We start from the raw sequence: 21,140 nt of genomic DNA on the forward strand, positions 1-21,140 counted from the left end.
ATTTAATTCCAAAACCAACAGGGAGAGTGGGTCCTAAATCGCACGCCACATCTTTCCTCTGAAGGAGACCCTACTCTAAAAGGGTTGGGGGGGGGGGGGTATTCACTAAGAGAAGAGAACTAGACGAGGTGTATTATACAGTGTTAAATCGGCCACCGTAGCTTTGAGATACAAACTTGTTACACTTCCATGTTTCGCGTGGGTTTTGTGTCACAGAAGTGAGAGTTTTGTCATTTTGTACCGACACAAATGAAGCTTGGTGAAAAAATACTAATCGCTGTGGAATTATGTGGAAGTGACAGATTACTGGCTGAACGCAGTTAGCTTGAAGTGACTGCCACACTGTGTTTCTTCAAGGGAGTGTCACTTGTTTTAAGAAATCAACGAGATATTTAGCACTTTTGGGGGCAGAAATAGTACATTCAAAAATCGACAGAAATCTCCAGATACTGCTGCACAAAGAAGCCAAAAATACGCATCGCCTCCAAAAAAGAGCGATCGCTTCAGTCACGCTTCACCCACTTTATATAGGAGATGCTAAAACATCATTTTCTAAACCTATCTGTGCAAAATGTGAGAATAATAAGGAAGCGCTACAAAACTAAATACTGAACTTGTGCGAATACAGGGGTCTGGCCTGGAATCTCAGGTTTTAGGTGGTCCCTGTTCAACCGGCGTTATCAGCACATAGATATCTGTGCGGCTATTAACCTGGGATATAAAAGGAAGGCTAAAACATGACATAAGCCTAGATTAGGATTAAAGAAAAAATGAAAACATGTTTTAATGTTTAGAAAATAAAAATAAAAAAGTGTGTGTTTGTTATATAAGATATCAGATATATGAAGGATGTTCTACATAAATATATATATAAATACACACCTGGTTTTCTGTTTATATAATTTCTTTTTTTCACCTAAATCATAATTTAAGTTGTATGTCATATTTTAGTCTTACTTTTATGTTATATTTTATTAATAAATAAAACGATTGTTTGAACCAGGACACCCTAAAATCTATAGGTCGATCTATCTCTCTACCCATCTCTTACTATCTCTCTCTCTCTGTCTATCTCTCGACCTCTCTCTTGCCATCTATTTCTCTCCGTCTACCTATCTACCTCTCTCGTTCTCTCTGTCTCTCTCTATCCCCATCTCTCATTCTCTCTATTTTTCTAGCAAACGATCACTCTCTATACCTCTCTCTTACCATCTCTCTCTGTCTACCTATCTACCTCTCTCTCTCCGTCTCTATCTAGCAAACACTCTCTATACCCATCTCTCTCTACCTATCTCTCTACCTCTCTCTTTCTCTCCCTCTGTCTCTATCTAGCAAACACTCTCTATACCCATCTCTCTCTCTACCTCTCTCTTTCTCTCCCTCTGTCTCTATCTAACAAACACTCTCTATACCCATCTCTCTCTCTACCTCTCTCTTTCTCTCCCTCTGTCTCTATCTAACAAACACTCTCTATACCCATCTCTCTCTACCTCTCTCTTTCTCTCCCTCTGTCTCTATCTAGCAAACACTCTCTATACCCATCTCTCTCTACCTATTTTTATCTCTATTTTTCTAGCAAACGATCGCTCTCTATACCTCTCTCTCATTCTCTCTATCCCTATCTCTTTTTATCTGCAAACCTATACAATGTACAAATAGTAAAAGCCAGAATAGACCAACGCAATAATTCAAATCAACTACAAGCATTTTACGGGTTAATTTAAAACTGAATATTAATTAAGAAAAACTAATTAATTAAAAACAAAACTATTCAAACGTCTGGGTTTTAATTATCCTTCCTACTTCTAGCCTGAAAAAACAAAGGAATATTCAGCCTCTTACAAAATACATAACACCACAAACAGGCAAGTCAGTGAAAAGGATTTTCAGTCGCCTATTAACCATTTATGGGCTTTCAGGACTAGCACGCTGCCAAAGGACCTACTTCAAAAGACTTTTCCCCCCTTTTTTTCCGCTAGTTCCTGTCAGTACAGGTCAGAAATACAAAAGTGGAAAGTCACTGCAAAGCCACTGCACGAACAGACTGCGCGGCGAAAATCAAACAAAGACCAATTAAACTGATCATAACGTCCCAGTGAACACAAGGAGGCTCACCTGGTATTTCTGGACTTTCTCTGTGAATTCCCCACCCTGCTCAGTACTTGCCATGATAAATACCCTGACCAAAATACTGTGAAATTACCGCTCTGATCTGCTAATAGATGAAGGGAAAAAAATAAAAAAAAATAAAGCTGTTGTGGTTCCATGCCAAGGGGCTCCGGCAAGATGGCGCAATGCTTTCTGACACAGATGACAACTTCCAAAAACTCAAAAGGAGAAAATTAACGGGATGGGGTTTACATTGCCAAAGTCTGTTCATTAATTACCAATTTAATCGCCGCTGGAGGCATGACATTACAAAAATCTGGCGGAAAGTTCTAATAGATTATGAAGACCACCTAAGAAGAATGACCAAGAAATGTACAAAACAATTAATACTGTTTCACTGCTATCAAAGGCACTTAGATTATTATACATCAAGTGAAGCAAAAGAATTAGGCGCTTCGCAGTGCCACCACTTGGAACAGTAAATACAATGGCACACAATTAGTAATGCACATGTGACTTTTCATTCACGGCATATATCCTTGGGAAAGCTAGAACATGATAAGGAGAACAAAAGGAACATTTTAAATGAAATGAATAAAGATTTTAACTCTGCTCTGGTGCATGCTGAGCAAAACAGAATAGGCTGAGCAGAATCCAGGCTCAGGGTAATGGTGATCTCATTCCAGGATTACACAAACCGAGGGAGGAGGGAAGAGAAAAGTGTCCGAGCATCCTCTCATATCTTCTAATGCCTCGGTATAGATCTAATCTACCTACTGCTTTGTTTCTAACATCGAGCAGAGATAGCCTTCAAATGTCTAAACTGGATACGTCTACGTACACAGAAAAATGCATAGATTTGTGTGTGTATATATATAGGAAATATATACATAGAGAGCAATAACACAAAGGTGAAAAACAAGATTACGCCTTTCATTACGGTCTTCGTATCAGTTGATGACATCTGCAGGTTTAGGCGATGTTCATATCACTGCTGTTTATTTCCGTTTTAGGAGCAGAACAACAAAAATAACATAAGCGTTGGATTCGGGACATGGCGGACCAAATGGCCCCAAATTGGGGTCTATGGCAGTTTGCATGTCCTGGATGTTAGCATGTTAAAATTTGCACCTTTTTAGTTTCCCCACAATACCTTTACTACTTTCACAAAAAGTGTACGGGAAGAAGAGTGTGCGTCAGAAATCTGCTGTACATGACACAAAAAAGTATTCTAGCTAATGGCTGGAGTGGATTTCAGTTTCTGGCGCATGAACAGTAGAAGATGTGACAAATGTATTAAGAGAGGAGCGCCTCATAATAAATTAGTCAAATCTTCCTCCATAGTTTTTTTTTTAACCAAGACTGGTGGCAGGTGATCATCAGTACATGACCCCCACTGACTATAATGGGTTCCCTTTGATTTCTGTTCACAAGTCCGGAATTTAGGCAGAGATAAAAAGCCCTGCATGCAGGTTCTGGTAAATTAAATGGAAACTGCGATAAAGGCCCTGAACGGAGCCTACGATGCAAATGTGAATTTACTTTTACATTGTTTTTATATATTCAGTTTGTCGTGTGATTCCACATATTAGATTCACTCCAGATACAGAAGTGCAGCTTTCTGGCTTAGTAGCGACAGTTACTCGCCTAGTCAGAAAGTACCAGCTTTCCAATGGTGGGTGAAAAAGTTTTCATCAGACTATGGCCCCTTTCACATGGGCGGGAATTCCGCGCAGGTGCAATGCCCCATTAAGGGGTTAAAAAATAAAAAAAATAAACTCACCTCATCCACTTGATTGCGCAGCCAGTATTGTCTTCTTTCTTCCTCCTGCAGGGCCTGCAAAAGGACCTTCGATGACATCATCGCGCTCACCACGTGGTGAGCGCGATGATGTCATCGAAGGTCCTTTTGCAGGCCCTGCAGGAAGAAGACGATACCGGCTGCGCAATCAACAGAACACCTAACCCAAACCCGAACTTCAGTGAAGAAGTCCGGGTTCGGGTCTGGGTGCCACATTCAGTTTTTTATCACGGGCGTGCAAAACGCATTGCACTCACGCGCAAAAAACTCAACGGAACGCAATCGCGGACAAAACTGACTGAAATTGCGTGCATACTCGCGCGGGTTTGCTGCAATGCACCTACATGTATCCGGACAAAATCAGTGACGCCCGTGTGCAAGCGGCCTATGGGACTTACCAAGAGTCACTTTATACGGGGCAATTTCAGCTCTGAACAAGCATCAATTGATGATATACAAGTCAATCGGTGCTCACTAGGATCTCCGTACAGCATTCAAACGAAGTTTTGAACAAAGCGACTTCAGATCTATTATCCGAAGCACACTTTGCTCAACACTAGTGCTCACTTTTGCAGCGCCTGATGTGTCAGCAGCACATCCAATGTTTATACAGGGCCATGTGCGGTTGACAAATGATAAATTTTTTTGGTGCCACATATTATCATGTGTATTCAGGATCATAACCCCTGACCGGTAGAGCAGAGATGGGGCAGTTCTTTAGCTCAGTGATGTGAAGTTACTTGTCCTGCTGTGTGATCAGGACAGATTTTGTGTGTACTAACAGGACGGTGGCCATTTTTTTCCCCTCTGATGAATGCTCCCTAGACAAGATGAGCCATTATAAATAATGAAAGGTATTTGGGAATATATTTATTATAAAGTAATATTTAAGTATTTTAATTTTCTTAGAACCCCTTTAAGTTCAGGCATACTCTAAGGTACCCTTACATACCCAGGAACCCTCAAGCCATTGGCTGGGGAAGTATTTGCAGATGCGCGCAAGCGTGCTCTAAGGGAAGAGAGACTGGGGCATCTATCAAGAACCTTGCAACAATTCTGGGTGGGTATAGGGACAAATAATTTCAAAAATATTTTCAATTCCTATTTTCAATATTATTGAGTGCAAAAATCAAAATAAACTGGGCTTTGCAGCCTTTAACAGCTTTTGCCGTTTTCCAGCCTTTTTACTTGTACCAGATCAGACAGTTTGAGAATACACAGGAATCTCATAATTCAATTACGTTATGTTCCATGGCAAAATGACCATGTTTCCTCCATTGTGGCCCAACTTCCAGCTTTGGCTGAAAGTTAAAGCATCAAGATACGAAAAGCATCAGTGTAAACTGGGGTATAAAGGAGTTTTTCCAGGAAAAAAAAAAGAAGTTAAAATGATAGTCTTGTAGATAATCTGAGTTTAAGGATTATGCATTGTCCTCTACAGTATCTGGTTACTCTGCATGATGACAGTTCGTCCATTGGATTAATACATCATGGGAATTGGCCGGGCCAGTGTGAATGGCATCATGCAGATGGAGGAGGACCATAACAGTAAGAACTGTTGGAAATCTCAAAGGTAAGTATGTTGAATTAAAGTGTCTTAAGCACCAATTGGCATCTATGCACAGGATTGAAGCTATGTATGACTGCTGGGGGTCTCAATGTTGTCCTGAAACCAGCTGTTTCCATTACTCTCACAAAGTTTGACGTAGCAGCATGAAAGGTCACGTTAAACCACTCTCACAGCAGTCATGATGGTGACGAGGAAACTAGGAGCTCCAGTCCTAGGGACCAAATATTTGTCACCTACTTTTTGGATATAGGGGATAAATGTATTTGGTGAATAATCCACTTTGCGGACCAAGCTGACAGAATTTGGTGCAGTTTGTGGAGCTAGAGCCAGAAGTGGATCCACAATGAAAATGATGGACAAAGGTATGTTCCTTCCAGTTGGCTTGGCTATGCATCTGCTTTTGAAAGAAGAAAACTACGTGCAATTCAACTTTAAAGGAAAGTACTAATTATTGGAAGCCAATTATCTGCCTGGTTATCATATATGAAAGCAGAGTCCTAAGAAAGTGATGCAAAAACCAAATATACATTAATGTGAAGTCAATGGAGGTTAGGTGGAGGACCCAGGACATTCCAAACACGTGTCTATTGAGTGGAGACTTCAATGTCAATGGCCAGCAGTGAAGTGGCCATCAATAGGCAATAGCTGTTGGCCGAGAGATTATTTGGCCGATGACTAACTTTGGCTAAGCATGTATGTGTTGTCAATGGGAAGAAAGGTTAGAGACATGCCAGACATCTGCATCTCCTGGGGAACAAAGGGATAGGGCAAAAGAAATTCAGCTAACCTGATTCTTCTCTCCCCTCACATCATTAGTTGGGGGACAATTCTGAGCTCCCCATACACATTATATTGTCAGAACGGCAGGTTTGGCCGACAATACAATAATGTGTATGGGGGTCTTTAGTGGACAGTGTGGTGTGAACCCATTAATACCAAGTTCAGATGTGGTGAAACTGTGGAAGTGGATTCTACACAGCAAATCCACTACAATTAACAGCACGATAAACGTGGATGGGGTTCACAAAACTATGCCCACACCCAGTAGGAAAAAAAAAAGATGTGGAAAAGTGATTAGGTCAACATCTTGCAGAAAAATAATAGTGCCATTTATATAGTCGCCCACATAGTAATAGTGCTCCCCTAAGTTCCACCAATAGTAAAAATTCTCTCTTACAGTGCTCTCATTATAGTAATAGTGCCCCCTACTGTCACGGTCTCTAAGGTGACAGGTGTCAGAAGATCTAAGAGACTGGCTGCACGTGATGTGATCTGACAGCCTCTTTGGTTTCACTTGTTTTCAGTGTTGTTGCTGGTAATGACCACACCTCTTGTCTCAGGTGTAGCTTAGTGGTCATTACAACTCTTCTATTTAGTCTGGCTTCACCCATCATGCTATGCGGTTGATAGCTTCAGTTTGGTATTGGAAGTGCTGGTGTGGTCCTCTTTTGAGTTCCTGTTTGTCCATTTACTTCAGGGTGAGTGTTACTCCCCTTTTATATTTTGTTGTTTTCCCTCTCTCTTTTGTTACTAGGCCTCAGGGAGACGCTGGTTCTTTAGGGAAGGAACCGGCCGTCTATAGCCCAAACACTACTCCAGGACAATTCAAGGTTTCTAGGAACTTGGGTTCCAGCGTATGAACATTCCTACCCTCAAGGTCCGTTCATACGGATAGGAGTCAGGGCTAGGATTAGGGTTTCCATAGGGTATGTCCGTTTCCGTTTCCCTAGCTTTGAGGCCTAGTTCATTTTCCCTTCCCTCCTGTTGTTGGTGTGGTGCTCCCTCCCACATCACTACGTGACATTATCAACCACCAAAAACCATCATTTTTGTTTGTGACAGTGAGGCTATGGATTCTATCGCTGCACTGGCTGGACAATTGCAGGGTCTGTATTTGGAGGTAGCCGACCTCCGCACGCAGATCCAGGAATCACAGGCTGTTGGTGCCAGTAGTAGTTACCAGGCCTGTCCTGAATTAAGGTTGCACTTCCAGACAGATTTTCGGGGGGAAGCGATAACGTCATTTGGTTCAGAGAATTGTGTAAATTGTACTTCAGGTTTTTGTATGGATCCAGAGAAGGTCCGTGCTGTGTTGGACTGGGATCAACCCGAAAATCTGAAAGCGCTTATGCGGTTTTTGGGGTTCACCAACTATTATCGTAAATTCATTTTGAACTACTCGACTGAGGTTAAACCTTTAACGGACATGACTAGGAAATGTTCGGATGTCTCAGTCTAGTCTGATGAGGCATTACAAGCCTTTTCAGCAGTGAAGGAATGTTTTGCTTCTGCTCCTATACTGGTGCAACCGGATGTATCACAGCCATTCATTTTGGAAGTTGACGCATCCAAGGTAGGGGTAGAAGCAGTCTTGTTACAGGGTCCTTCACCTAGTAAATGGCGCCCATGTGCTTTCTTCTCTAAGAAACTCTCGGCTGCAGAAAGGAATTATGGCGTGGGTAATAGAGAATTGCTGTCCATTAAGTTGGCATTTGAGGAATGGTGTCAGTGGTTGGAATAAGCAATTCATCCTATTACTGTGCTTACTGATCACAAAAATCTGGCTTACCTGGAGTCGGCTAAGCGACTGAACCCAAGGAAGGCCAGATGGTCATTGTTTTTTTACCAGATTTAATTTCTTTGTCACCTATCGCCCTGGGGTTAAGAATGACAAGGCTGATGCTTTGTCACATAGCTTTCCTGAGGGAGGGGGGGGGGGGGGGGCAATATCATCCGAAGGGGTAGAAATATCCATATCCCGACCTTGAGGCAGAGGTGTTGGAGGCCCAGGGAGATGCACTGGATTTTGGCCCTCCAGGGAAGTTGTTTGTTCCTTCTGAATTAGAGCACAAGGTGTTCGAGGAACATCACTGGACGGTTCTCTAAGGACATCCTGGGAGCATATCCACTGTCGATCTCATTTCTTGTATATTCTGGTGGCCGGGGTTGCGTAAGTGTGTCATCCTGTAGTACTTGTGCACGTGCTAAGGTTAAACATACTCTGTCTTTCGAACCTTTACATCCGTTGCCTATCCCGTCCAGATCTTAGACTCATTTGTCCATGGATTTTATTACAGATTTACCGAATTCTTCTGGAAAAACTGTGATTCTGGTGGTTGTTGATCGCTTTAGTAAAATGGCGCACTTTATAGCATTGCCAGGTCTACCTAATGTTAAAACCCTTACACAAGTGTTTGTCGATAACACCGTGAAATTACATGGTATTCCTTCTGATGTGGTGTCTGATAGGGGGACTCTGTTTCCAAATTCTGGAAGGTGTTCTGTACTTGTCTGGGGGTACAATTGTCCTTCTCTTCTGCCTTCCACCCTCAGTCGAATGGACAGAATGAACGCACGAATCAGAATCTGGAGACTTACTTGAGATGTTTTGTCTCGGAGAATCAGGAGGAGTGGTCTTCATTTTTGTCTTTAGCAGAGTTTGCCATAAACAACCGTAGACTGGAGTCCACTGATGTCACAGTTTTTTGAGGCACATGGGTTCCACCCACAATTTGGCACATTTTCTGGTACTGAGACGTCTGGTATACCTGAAGAGGAACGATTTTCCTCTTCATTGTCATCTATTTAGCGGAAAATTCAAAATAATCTGAAAAAGATGAGCAACAAGTATAAACATATGGCTGACAAGAGACGTCTGAATGGTCCGACCTAAGAGTGGGTGATTCTGTGTGGCTGTGCACAAGAAACATTAAGTTGAAAGAACCTTCTTAGAAGTTGGGTCCAAGGTTTATTGGTCCATATGAGATCACTGCCATTATTAACCCGGTAGCCTTTCGTCTTGAACTTCCTCAGGCTTTGAAGATTCATAATGTGTTCCATAAGTCGTTGTTGAAGTGATATGTCGAACCTGTTGAACCGTCCTCCTTGCCTTCCACTCCTGTCATGGTGTACGGTAATCTGGAATTTCAGATCGCCAGGATAGTAGACTCCCGAATTCTCCGTAGATCCCTCCAGTATCTCGTTCACTCGAAGGGTTATGGACCAGAGGAGAGGATGTGGGTTCCAGCGGCCGACGTTAAGGCTAGTTGGCTGGTGAAAGCCTTTCACAGAGCTCATCCGGATAAAGTCGGTCCTGGGTGTCCTGAGGCCACCCGTAGAAGGAGGGGAGGGGGGGGGGGGGGGGGAACTGTCTCTAAGGTGACAGGTGTCAGAAGATCTAAGAGACTGGTTGCACGTGATGTGATCTGACAGCCTCTTTAGTTTCACTTGTTTTCTGTGTTGTTGCTGGTAATAAACAAACACCTTTTGTTAACCAGCATCTCCCTGAGGTCTAGTATTTCATTAGGGAAGGAACCGGCAGTCTCTAGCCCAGACACTACCCCAGGGCAATTCAGGGTTTCCAGGGTCTTAGGTTCCAGTGTATGACCATTCCTACCCTCAAGGTCCGTTCATATGGATAGGAGTCAGGGCTAGCATTAGGGTTTCCACAGGGTGTGTCTGTTTCCCTTTCCCTAGCTTTGAGGCCTAGTTCCTTTTCCCTTCCCTCCTGTTGTCGGTGTGGTGTTCCCTCCCACATCAATACGTGACACCTACAGTGCCTTCAAGTGATAATGCTCCCCAAGAATGTCCCCATTAGAAGCAATGCCCTCCATATTGAGCCTAATAGTAATAATGTTCCCACAGTAACTAAATATGAATAATGCCACCATAGGACCCTACAGGGAGTGCAGAATTATTAGGCAAGTTGTATTTTTGAGGATTAATTTTATTATTGAACAACAACCATGTTCTCAATGAACCCAATAAACTCATTAATTTCAAAGCTGAATATTTTTGGAAGTAGTTTTTAGTTTGTTTTTAGTTTTAGCTATTTTAGGGGGATATCTGTGTGTGCAGGTGACTATTACTGTGCATAATTATTAGGCAACTTAACAAAAAACAAATATATACCCATTTCAATTATTTATTTTTACCAGTGAAACCAATATAACATCTCAACATTCACAAATATACATTTCTGACATTCAAAAACAAAACAAAAACAAATCAGTGACCAATATAGCCACCTTTCTTTGCAAGGACACTCAAAAGCCTGCCATCCATGGATTCTGTCAGTGTTTTGATCTGTTCACCATCAACATTGCGTGCAGCAGCAACCACAGCCTCCCAGACACTGTTCAGAGAGGTGTACTGTTTTCCCTCCTTGTAAATCTCACATTTGATGATGGACCACAGGTTCTCAATGGGGTTCAGATCAGGTGAACAAGGAGGCCATGTCATTAGATTTTCTTCTTTTATACCCTTTCTTGCCAGCCACGCTGTGGAGTACTTGGACGCGTGTGATGGAGCATTGTCCTGCATGAAAATCATGTTTTTCTTGAAGGATGCAGACTTCTTCCTGTACCACTGCTTGAAGAAGGTGTCTTCCAGAAACTGGCAGTAGGACTGGGAGTTGAGCTTGACTCCATCCTCAACCCGAAAAGGCCCCACAAGCTCATCTTTGATGATACCAGCCCAAACCAGTACTCCACCTCCACCTTGCTGGCGTCTGAGTCGGACTGGAGCTCTCTGCCCTTTACCAATCCAGCCACGGGCCCATCCATCTGGCCCATCAAGACTCACTCTCATTTCATCAGTCCATAAAACCTTAGAAAAATCAGTCTTGAGATATTTCTTGGCCAAGTCTTGACGTTTCAGCTTGTGTGTCTTGTTCAGTGGTGGTCGTCTTTCAGCCTTTCTTACCTTGGCCATGTCTCTGAGTATTGCACACCTTGTGCTTTTGGGCACTCCAGTGATGTTGCAGCTCTGAAATATGGCCAAACTGGTGGCAAGTGGCATCTTGGCAGCTGCATGCTTGACTTTTCTCAGTTCATGGGCAGTTATTTTGCGCCTTGGTTTTTCCACACGCTTCTTGCGACCCTGTTGACTATTTTGAATGAAACGCTTGATTGTTCGATGATCACGCTTCAGAAGCTTTGCAATTTTAAGAGTGCTGCATCCCTCTGCAAGATATCTCACTATTTTTGACTTTTCTGAGCCTGTCAAGTCCTTCTTTTGACCCATTTTGCCAAAGGAAAGGAAGTTGCCTAATAATAATGCACACCTAATATAGGGTGTTGATGTCATTAGACCACACCCCTTCTCATTACAGAGATGCACATCACCTAATATGCTTAATTGGTAGTAGGCTTTCGAGCCTATACAGCTTGGAGTAAGACAACATGCATAAAGAGGATGATGTGGTCAAAATACTCATTTGCCTAATAATTCTGCACGCAGTGTAGTATTTTAATGCACCCTGCAGTTCTAATGCCCCCTACAGTTGTAACCACCCCTGTAATGTCCCCTTAAATGCCAGTATGTATAATGTTCTCCCTGAAGTGCCAGTATATATAATGCTCTCTCCTCCCCCCATGTAGTGCCAGTATATATATTGTTCCTCCAGTCTCCCCCCTTTAGTGCCAGTATATATTGCTCCTCTGTTCACCAACCGCAATGCCATTATATATATTGCTCCTCTCCATCCCCCACATGTAGTGTTTGTATATACCCCCCACTGGTGTCTGTAAGCAGGCCTCTTTCAGCATGTGTCCTGAGTTGCCGCAATGATCTAATTTCAACCTTGTGCGTCGTTCTACTGTCTCATAGGCTGCAAGCCTAGTAGCCTATGAGGCTGAATGGTGGGGATGGGAGCTATAGGCTCCTGTGCCCTGCTGTGAACTGCTGCCTGATGCAGGCCTTAAGGAGGCCAATGGAAGGGGTTCCTTTGGGGATCGGGGACAATTGTCGAGGGAGAGAAGGATTGGTCAAACTGGACTTCAACATTTCCAATTCTTTCACACGCTAGAGGTGTCTGACGGCGGCTTTCTACCCTCCTGGTGGAACATAAATTTATGTGGTTTGGGAGGGGGGGGTAAGACTGGGAGAGCTAGCTGTCAGCCGAATGATCATTCAGTCAACAGATATCTAATGTGCATGGCCTGCTTTAGATGAATGTCAACCGACTCAGCCAATTTCCCTAGGAAGAGCTGACTATCTGATGTGTGTGTGGTGGTATCCCAACTCACGCCCAATGGTAGATGTCGGGGGAATTAACTTGTTTGACAATTTTATTTTTGAAGGAGACAAGAGGTGTCTGGCAGTGGCTTACTGTCCTTTTACTACAGAGAACACATGCATGCTCATTCTAACCGAGAATGCATGTGTATGGGAAAGGGGTTGGGAAGAATAGCTGTCGGATGAACGACAGCTATCTAAAGTGTATGGTCAGCCTTAGCTGAAAGGAACACGTTTACCAAGTTATGTCTTGCACAAGGCCTGAAGGATGATGAGGGGAACCTCTACTTTGTGTTTCCTTGTGTCATGCTCCGCCCCCTCAGGCCCTGGACTTGGTATAACAACACTTTTGTTTGGGGTGTTCCTTAAACTATTGAAAAACATAAAAAAGCCATGACACTGGAGGAAAGTTTGATTATTTTCCTGTAACTATGGCACATTTCTCATGTATGTGCACACTACAAAATAAAAGTAACTAAAGCAATCCAAACTATCCGCAAAGAAAGTTCTAAGCAATTAAGGGATTGGAAAAGACAATGCTCTGTCTCCTTATATTGCCAATTAGATGGCCAAAAGCTGCTTTCCTTATCCAGAGATCTAGTGATCATATCTAAACCTGCCACAATTATCAGCGTGGCAGAGCCGTCCTTTCAATCAATGTTTTCCAATTAACATCAAAGGACCAAGGTTGCATTCTGTTAAGTTCTGTTGTCGTGAGGATCCCTGTTCTCCCCTCCCTCTTCAAATCTGTAAAATGAAGTTACAGGTTTAATTGCGAGAAGATGAAGAAGAAAAAAAACTAAAAACTGCTTTCTCTCCATCGAAGGAACAATTTATCCAGGTCTTTGAAACCTTTGTGCTGCTCAGTGAAAAGCAAAGCAATATATGACATACTTACAGCTAAGAAGAAAAATAAATACCGTTACTACGAAAGCACCGCCAAGTGGAATTGGACGTTTCAGATTGTTGCTAAATCTTAAATTAATTACGGAGTTAATACACGGACCGCCACCAGACCTGCAGCACGTTAACCCATTCTTTGCTCCACACTTTGATTACTCAGGCATAGCTTACATGCACATTATACTGTGTGTGTGGAAAAGAAAGGGCCACTACACACGCATTCTTCGGGGGATTTGTGGTTTTACCCTTTTTTTTTCTTCTTTTTTTAGCTTATGGATTTGCTGGTGAACCCTGGGCCCAGGTCAAAGCAACTCAGTGATTAAAGGACAGTTTCGTCTAAAAAAATACAGAAAATGAAAAAACTCACAAGAAAAGAAAAAAAAGTTACATAATATTAACAGAATTCTCATTCATTAATGTTTCACTATCGGCCGCTCCGCATCTCATGCCTTATAGAAAATCATTGCGGTCAAACTGCTATAATCCGGGATCAAAGGGATGGGATTATCCGATTTTCTGGATTACTGGATGCCGTATTAAAAGGAGTTTCTTTAGAGATGCATCTAACTACTCAGTTGTAAAATGCAGCAAGTTTGGAAAGGTGACAGTAAGGGACAAAAAGAGAAAAAGTAACAAAAAAGACATATTGACAATTATTAGAACTAGCAAGGATACAGTGATACAACACATTAGGAAAATCCCTTCAATTCCTTCGTCCGTTGTTTTAGATTTATTACATTTTTTAAATAATGATTGCTCATGACCTACGATGACTGACTGTACTGATCACCTACCTGTTACTACAACCCTCAGCACAACACAGGCTGTCAGAGCATGCTGGAAGTTGTAGTTCTGAAGAACTGGAGAGCGAGCAAAGTTTATTACGGAAGGATCAATAGGATTGGACAAGTAAAAACAAAAACTGTCGAGTCCATGATCACCAATGAAAGGCCAAACTACATGAAATTATTAATATCACTGAGGGGTTCAAGAGGAGCCCGCTCCTATAGACCTCCACGCTGAAAAACACTGCAGGTCTCGTCTGCCTGTCAGGGGGGCTGGGGACGCTTTGGTCAGTGTGACCACTGCCCTGTTACATACAGCATCAGCTCACACCCTACAGGACGGCAAAGGGAACAGCAACGCGGCTGCTCAGAGGTCTATCGGCTTCGGAAATGCCATTATGAAAACTAAATCAGCGTGAATTCCCTGGGGATGATGATCTTACAAGGTCATCTAAGAGGTTATCGGTGGGGCACCAAGAGAAAGCTAACAAAGCAGGCTCGATCGCACCTGGCCTGTCACCATGTATTTCCTTCAACACAGATTGTTCTGGGCAGAGAAGTGACAGGAAAAAGTTACTGGGATCTTTATCATTAGAAAGAGGTGAGGGCGAGAACTGAGAATGTAACGTATAGAGTCAGTGTAATACTTCCAATATCCATCTCATCTAATCTTCTAATCTATCTATCTATCCATCTACCTACAATCTATCCATCTATCTGCAATCTATCTACAATCTATCCATCTACCTACAATCTATCCATCTATCTGCAATCTATCCATCTATCTGCAATCTATCCATCTATCTGCAATCTATCCATCTATCTGCAATCTATCCATCTATCTGCAATCTATCCATCTATCTGCAATCTATCCATCTATCTGCAATCTACCCATCTATCTGCAATCTATCCATCTATCTGCAATCTATCCATCTATCTGCAATCTATCCATCTATCTACAATCTATCCATCAATCTATCCGCAATCTATCCATCTATCCGCAATCTATCCATCTATCTGCAATCTATCCATCTATCTGCAATCTACCCATCTATCTGCAATCTATCCATCTATCTGCAATCTATCCATCTATCTGCAATCTATCCATCTATCTACAATCTATCCATCAATCTATCCGCAATCTATCCATCTATCCGCAATCTACCCATCTATCTGCAATCTATCCATCTATCTACAATCTATCCATCAATCTATCCGCAATCTATCCATCTATCTATCCGCAATCTACCCATCTATCTGCAATCTACCCATCTATCTGCAATCTATCCATCTATCTACAATCTATCCATCTATCTGCAATCTATCCATCTATCTACAATCTATCCATCTATCTACAATCTATCCATCAATCTATCTGCAATCTATCCATCTATCTGCAATCTATCCATCTATCTATCTGCAATCTATCCATCTATCTACAATCTATCCATCAATCTACAATCTATCCATCAATCTACAATCTATCCATCAATCTATCTGCAATCTATCCATCTATCTATCTGCAATCTATCCATCTATCTGCAATCTATCCATCTATCTGCAATCTATCCATCTATCTGCAATCTATCCATCTATCTGCAATCTATCCATCTATCTGCAATCTATCCATCTATCTACAATCTATCCATCTATCTACAATCTATCCATCCGCAATCTATCTATCTATCTGCAATCTATCCATCTATCTGCAATCTATCCATCCGCAATCTATCCATCTATCTACAATCTATCCATCTATCTACAATCTCTCCATCTATCTGCAATCTATCCATCTATCTACAATCTATCCATCTATCTGCAATCTATCCATCTATCTGCAATCTATCCATCTACAATCTATCCATCTATCTGCAATCTATCCATCTATCTGCAATCTATCCATCTATCTGCAATCTATCCATCTATCTGCAATCTATCCATCTATCTGCAATCTATCCATCTATCTACAATCTATCCATCTATCTACAATATATCCATCCATCTATCTGCAATCTATCCATCTATCTGCAATCTATCCATCTATCTGCAATCTATCCATCTATCTGCAATCTATCCATCTATCTGCAATCTATCCATCTATCTGCAATCTATCCATCTATCTGCAATCTATCCATCTATCTGCAATCTATCCATCTATCTGCAATCTATCCATCCGCAATCTATCCATCTATCTGCAATCTATCCATCTATCTATCTGCAATCTATCCATCTATCTGCAATCTATCCATCTATCTGCAATCTATCTATCAATCTATCTGCAATCTATCCATCAATCTATCTGCAAACTATCCATCTATCTACAATCTATCCATCTATCTATCTATCTATCTATCTGCAATCTATCCATCTATCTATCTATCTATCTATCTGCAATCTATCCATCTATCTGCAATCTATCTATCAATCTATCTGCAATCTATCCATCAATCTATCTGCAAACTATCCATCTATCTACAATCTATCCATCTATCTATCTATCTATCTATCTGCAATCTATCCATCTATCTGCAATCTATCTATCTATCTGCAATCTATCCATCTATCTGCAATCTATCCATCTATCTGCAATCTATCCATCTATCTGCAATCTACCCATCTATCTGCAATCTATCCATCTATCTGCAATCTATCCATCTATCTGCAATCTATCCATCTATCTGCAATCTATCTATCAATCTATCTGCAATCTATCCATCAATCTATCTGCAAACTATCCATCTATCTACAATCTATCCATCTATCTATCTATCTATCTATCTATCTGCAATCTATCCATCTATCTGCAATCTATCTATCTATCTATCTGCAATCTATCCATCTATCTGCAATCTATCCATCTATCTGCAATCTATCCATCTATCTGCAATCTATCCATCTATCTGCAATCTATCCATCTATCTGCAATCTATCCATCTATCTGCAATCTATCCATCTATCTGCAATCTATCCATCTATCTGCAATCTATCCATCTATCTGCAATCTATCCATCTATCTGCAATCTATCAATCTATCTGCAATCTATCCATCAATCTACAATCTATCCATCTATCTATCTGCAATCTATCCATCTATCTGCAATCTATCCATCTATCTGCAATCTATCCATCTATCTGCAATCTATCCATCTATCTGCAATCTATCCATCTATCTGCAATCTATCCATCTATCTGCAATCTATCCATCTATCTGCAATCTATCCATCTATCTGCAATCTATCCATCTATCTGCAATCTATCCATCTATCTGCAATCTATCCATCTATCTGCAATCTATCCATCTATCTGCAATCTATCCATCTATCTGCAATCTATCCATCTATCTGCAATCTATCCATCTATCTACAATCTATCCATCTATCTGCAATCTATCCATCTATCTGCAATCTATCCATCTATCTGCAATCTATCCATCTATCTGCAATCTATCCATCTATCTGCAATCTATCCATCTATCTGCAATCTATCTATCAATCTATCTGCAATCTATCCATCAATCTATCTGCAAACTATCCATCAATCTACAATCTATCCATCTATCTATCTATCTATCTGCAATCTATCCATCTATCTGCAATCTATCCATCTATCAGATGAGCCGAAGTTATTACTTTGTGAAGTCTTGCGAGACTTTGGGTAATAACCGAACTCTGCTTTGGTTACAAGAGGTACTTTGGAACTGAACCCAAGTTCGGTAAAAGGTTTTTAACAGTAGAAATTAATTTGCTCATCCCTAGTAATAATATCATAATATTCATATAGGATATTAAATGGAGCCAAAAACCAGTGAGTGAGGAATTCTAGGTGTGTTTCACCAACGATCAATTTTAAATTAAAGGGCCCTAGAGAAATTCCACAAGGTACAGCCTTCCGTAAGTACCAACCTGTACTGGAAACATTGAGACAGTGGGGGTAATTTATCAAAGACCTGTGTTTTATGCCGATCTTTCACAGCCCAGCCGGAGGATGCGCCTAAGAGCACGCCTCACCATCAGTTAGGTGCATTCTCTGGCAGTCCTTGCACCTAGATTGAAATCACTCCAGTCTCTCCCCTGGAAACAGGGGTAAATGTTAGTGAATTGCGCCCCCGTGTCTCCCTTTTGTCGAGCCCAGCTCAAAAATGCACCCCCGCACTGCCAGATGCTAAAGTCTACACCAGCTATGATCTGGTGTAGACTTCAGCTATAACTTACACCAGTTTCTGGCGCAAGTTATAGCAAATCCAGCAGTGTGTGAAGCCCTGCCCCCTCATGATAAGCCCCACCCCTTTCTCAACACTTTTCTAAAGAACCTCAAAAAGTTGCAAATACGGGGTGCATCATAATTTGCAATTTTTTTAACTCCAAAATAGTGGCATAAAAACTTTAGCAAATGCCCCTAAGTGGGTACTTTTTGGCTGCTATTCTTATTTACTACTATATGGACAAACATTACATGGATGTAGATCCTGCACTGTGGCCCCTTCTCGGTTGTTCCAGACACAGCGGCACATCTGTACCGGCACCTATGCTTGGTACTACAGCTCAGACTCACTCACGTGGTCACCATCTACAGGAAGACTTACATCACTTAGCTGCTTGGCTCGTGTCGTGGCCGCAGTGTTCTGTCGCTGCTTGTTTCCTGCCTTCAGCGCCGCGTCCCTTCTGGCCTGCTCCAGCAATAGCCGGGCACGCTCTTTTAGTTCCTCTTGACGGGATAGCATTCGTTGCTATAAGACACAAATGTTAACACGAAGATCAGAAGAGAACAATTATATATGTACCGGACTTTAAAGTTATTGCTGTCACTATAAGGCTTCATGCATAGAACTGTATTTTTCATCCATATTTTTGTAGGACAGCACAACGACCAATTCTTTTCTATGGCGCCTCGCACACGTTCATGTTTTTTCCTGATTCGTTTTTCCATTCCCAAAACGAAAGAGCATGTCTTATTTTGGTCCATTTTGCAGACGAATAGCCCTTTTTATTGTGGGGAAAGAGTTAGAATGAACGCAGAAGGGAGTCGTATTTTGTGGATCCGTCGAAGACCGAAATGCAGACATGGTTGTGTGTATGGCGTCTTAACCGGGATACACACAGAAGAACTTAAAAAACTTATAGGGAATTTTAAAAAAAAGTCTTTTTTGAAATGGTCTACCGGGAAAAATCCTCCCGAAAGTCATCTTCTGAGAAACCATAGGGACAAATCAGAAGATACTGCTGGTGCACCTGTAAACTTGGACCTCAGCTGATTTCCAAAACTAGAGAGAACCCAAACACCTTCAGCGCTGCTCTAATCAGTAGTGAGCGCGGACATACACCTGTCCTTAGAACAGGCAAAGCTCTTTGGGCACTCAATAGATTTCTGCACAGATGTCCATTTTACAGATGCATGTAGTTCACCTCTGAGCAATGAGGATCCTATGGGGATTCCATCAAGGTTTCCTTCACTTTTGACCCCATTAGGTCTGTTAATGCAGCTTGGATCCGTCATATGATGTATCCGACCCATTGCAGAATAGGAAAGAAACGGAGAGACTGGAAAGGCGATGTAATTAGCAGCATAGAAAATACAGTACATCCCTTTTCAATTCTTCCTCCTACTTCCCTATTCTGCATTGTAATTTACTAATGGTCTTTTGGGTGGATGACAAGGTGGCAGATGACTACGTTAAATTGGCTCTGCAGCGTATCCTTTACCAGGCAAGGAAATTAATAGCAAAACACTGGCAGAATCAGGAGGCCCCGACACTATCAGAAGTCATGGTTAGGGCAACATGTCTGGGCCACTGAACAGCAACCAGATTGCACTGGGTGACTACTAGACATCTGCACAGTCCCATGTATTCTACTGTTGACTCTGAACATCCTCCAGGCTGCTTCCTGTAGACCAGGGTGCACAACCTGTGGCCCAGGTGACATGTGCCCCGCTATATGATACTGCACAGCCCCCAACCATCTGATCATTGACCATCTTGGCCATCTCTGAAGTCCCCGTACATAGGCAGAATGAGGGTCTCCTGAAACCAGCGTGACACTCCAGAAAGGAGCAGATAATCTGGCCATGCATGTGTGCGGCTATCTTCATTATAGTGTATGGGAGTAGTGAAACGCTCAGCTGTTTCAAGAACTCAAACTACAATAACCTATAGTCACATACATGCATGGTCACCTCGCCAGCTTATCTAAAGTGCCACACAGGGTTCAGGAGACCCGTAATCTGCCAATTTATGAGAACAGTAGCAGCCATGTGCATGTATACTCATCCTTCTTAAAGGGATTCTGTCATCAGAAATGAGCCCTATAAGCTAAACATATGGCGATGTCCCTTGTAAAACACAGAATCCTAAAGTGAGTTTATCAAATGCCCCTGTGGCTCTATAATCATAAAAAAGCGGTTTATATCACCTGTCAATCACTTCAAAATGTGTCCAAGGGGACGTCTCATGGTGAAAGGTGCCCGGCTGCAGCCATGTCGTTTAGGTGCCCAGCGCCGCCTTCTGAGCTGAAATCGCCGCCCTCCCTTTCATGCGATCCGCCTACCTCACGTCATCACTGCCTCTCTAACCACCGCTCGCTTCATCCAGATCCCGCAAGCTTTGAACCAGGCTGTAGGAGGTTGCATGGCTGGGATGGGCTGTAATAGGGCAGTCAGTGGAGGTTCGAGCGAAGCGCGCCGGCCGGCGCATGCGCACTTTGCTATACGAGGCCGCTGCCGGTAGTCCGCACGGGCGCATCAGGATATACCTAGTGCGCACGCGCGGGATCTGGATAAAGCGAGCAGTGGTTAGAGAGGCAGTGATGACGTGAGGTAGGCGGATCGCATGAAAGGGAGGGCGGCGATTTCAGCTCAGAAGGCGGCGCTGGGCACCTAAACGACATGGCTGCAGCCGGGCACCTTTCACCATGAGACGTCCCCTTGGACACATTTTGAAGTGATTGACAGGTGATATAAA

The 21,140-nt window shown here is 42.3% G+C and overlaps 1 protein-coding gene across 1 annotated transcript in view; it reads right to left on the bottom strand.

Annotated features, from left to right (window-relative positions):
- EHBP1 (EH domain binding protein 1) overlaps positions 1 to 21,140 on the bottom strand; it is a 411,889-nt gene that overhangs the window by 143,644 nt on the left and 247,105 nt on the right. Inside the window, 1 exon segment of the mRNA XM_040430136.1 lies at positions 18,768 to 18,911. Within this exon segment, the coding sequence (XP_040286070.1) occupies positions 18,768 to 18,911 (144 nt within the window).

The sequence above is a fragment of the Bufo bufo genome, chromosome 4 (assembly GCF_905171765.1).
Source record: "Bufo bufo chromosome 4, aBufBuf1.1, whole genome shotgun sequence".
In the NCBI taxonomy this organism is placed as follows: domain Eukaryota; kingdom Metazoa; phylum Chordata; class Amphibia; order Anura; family Bufonidae; genus Bufo; species Bufo bufo.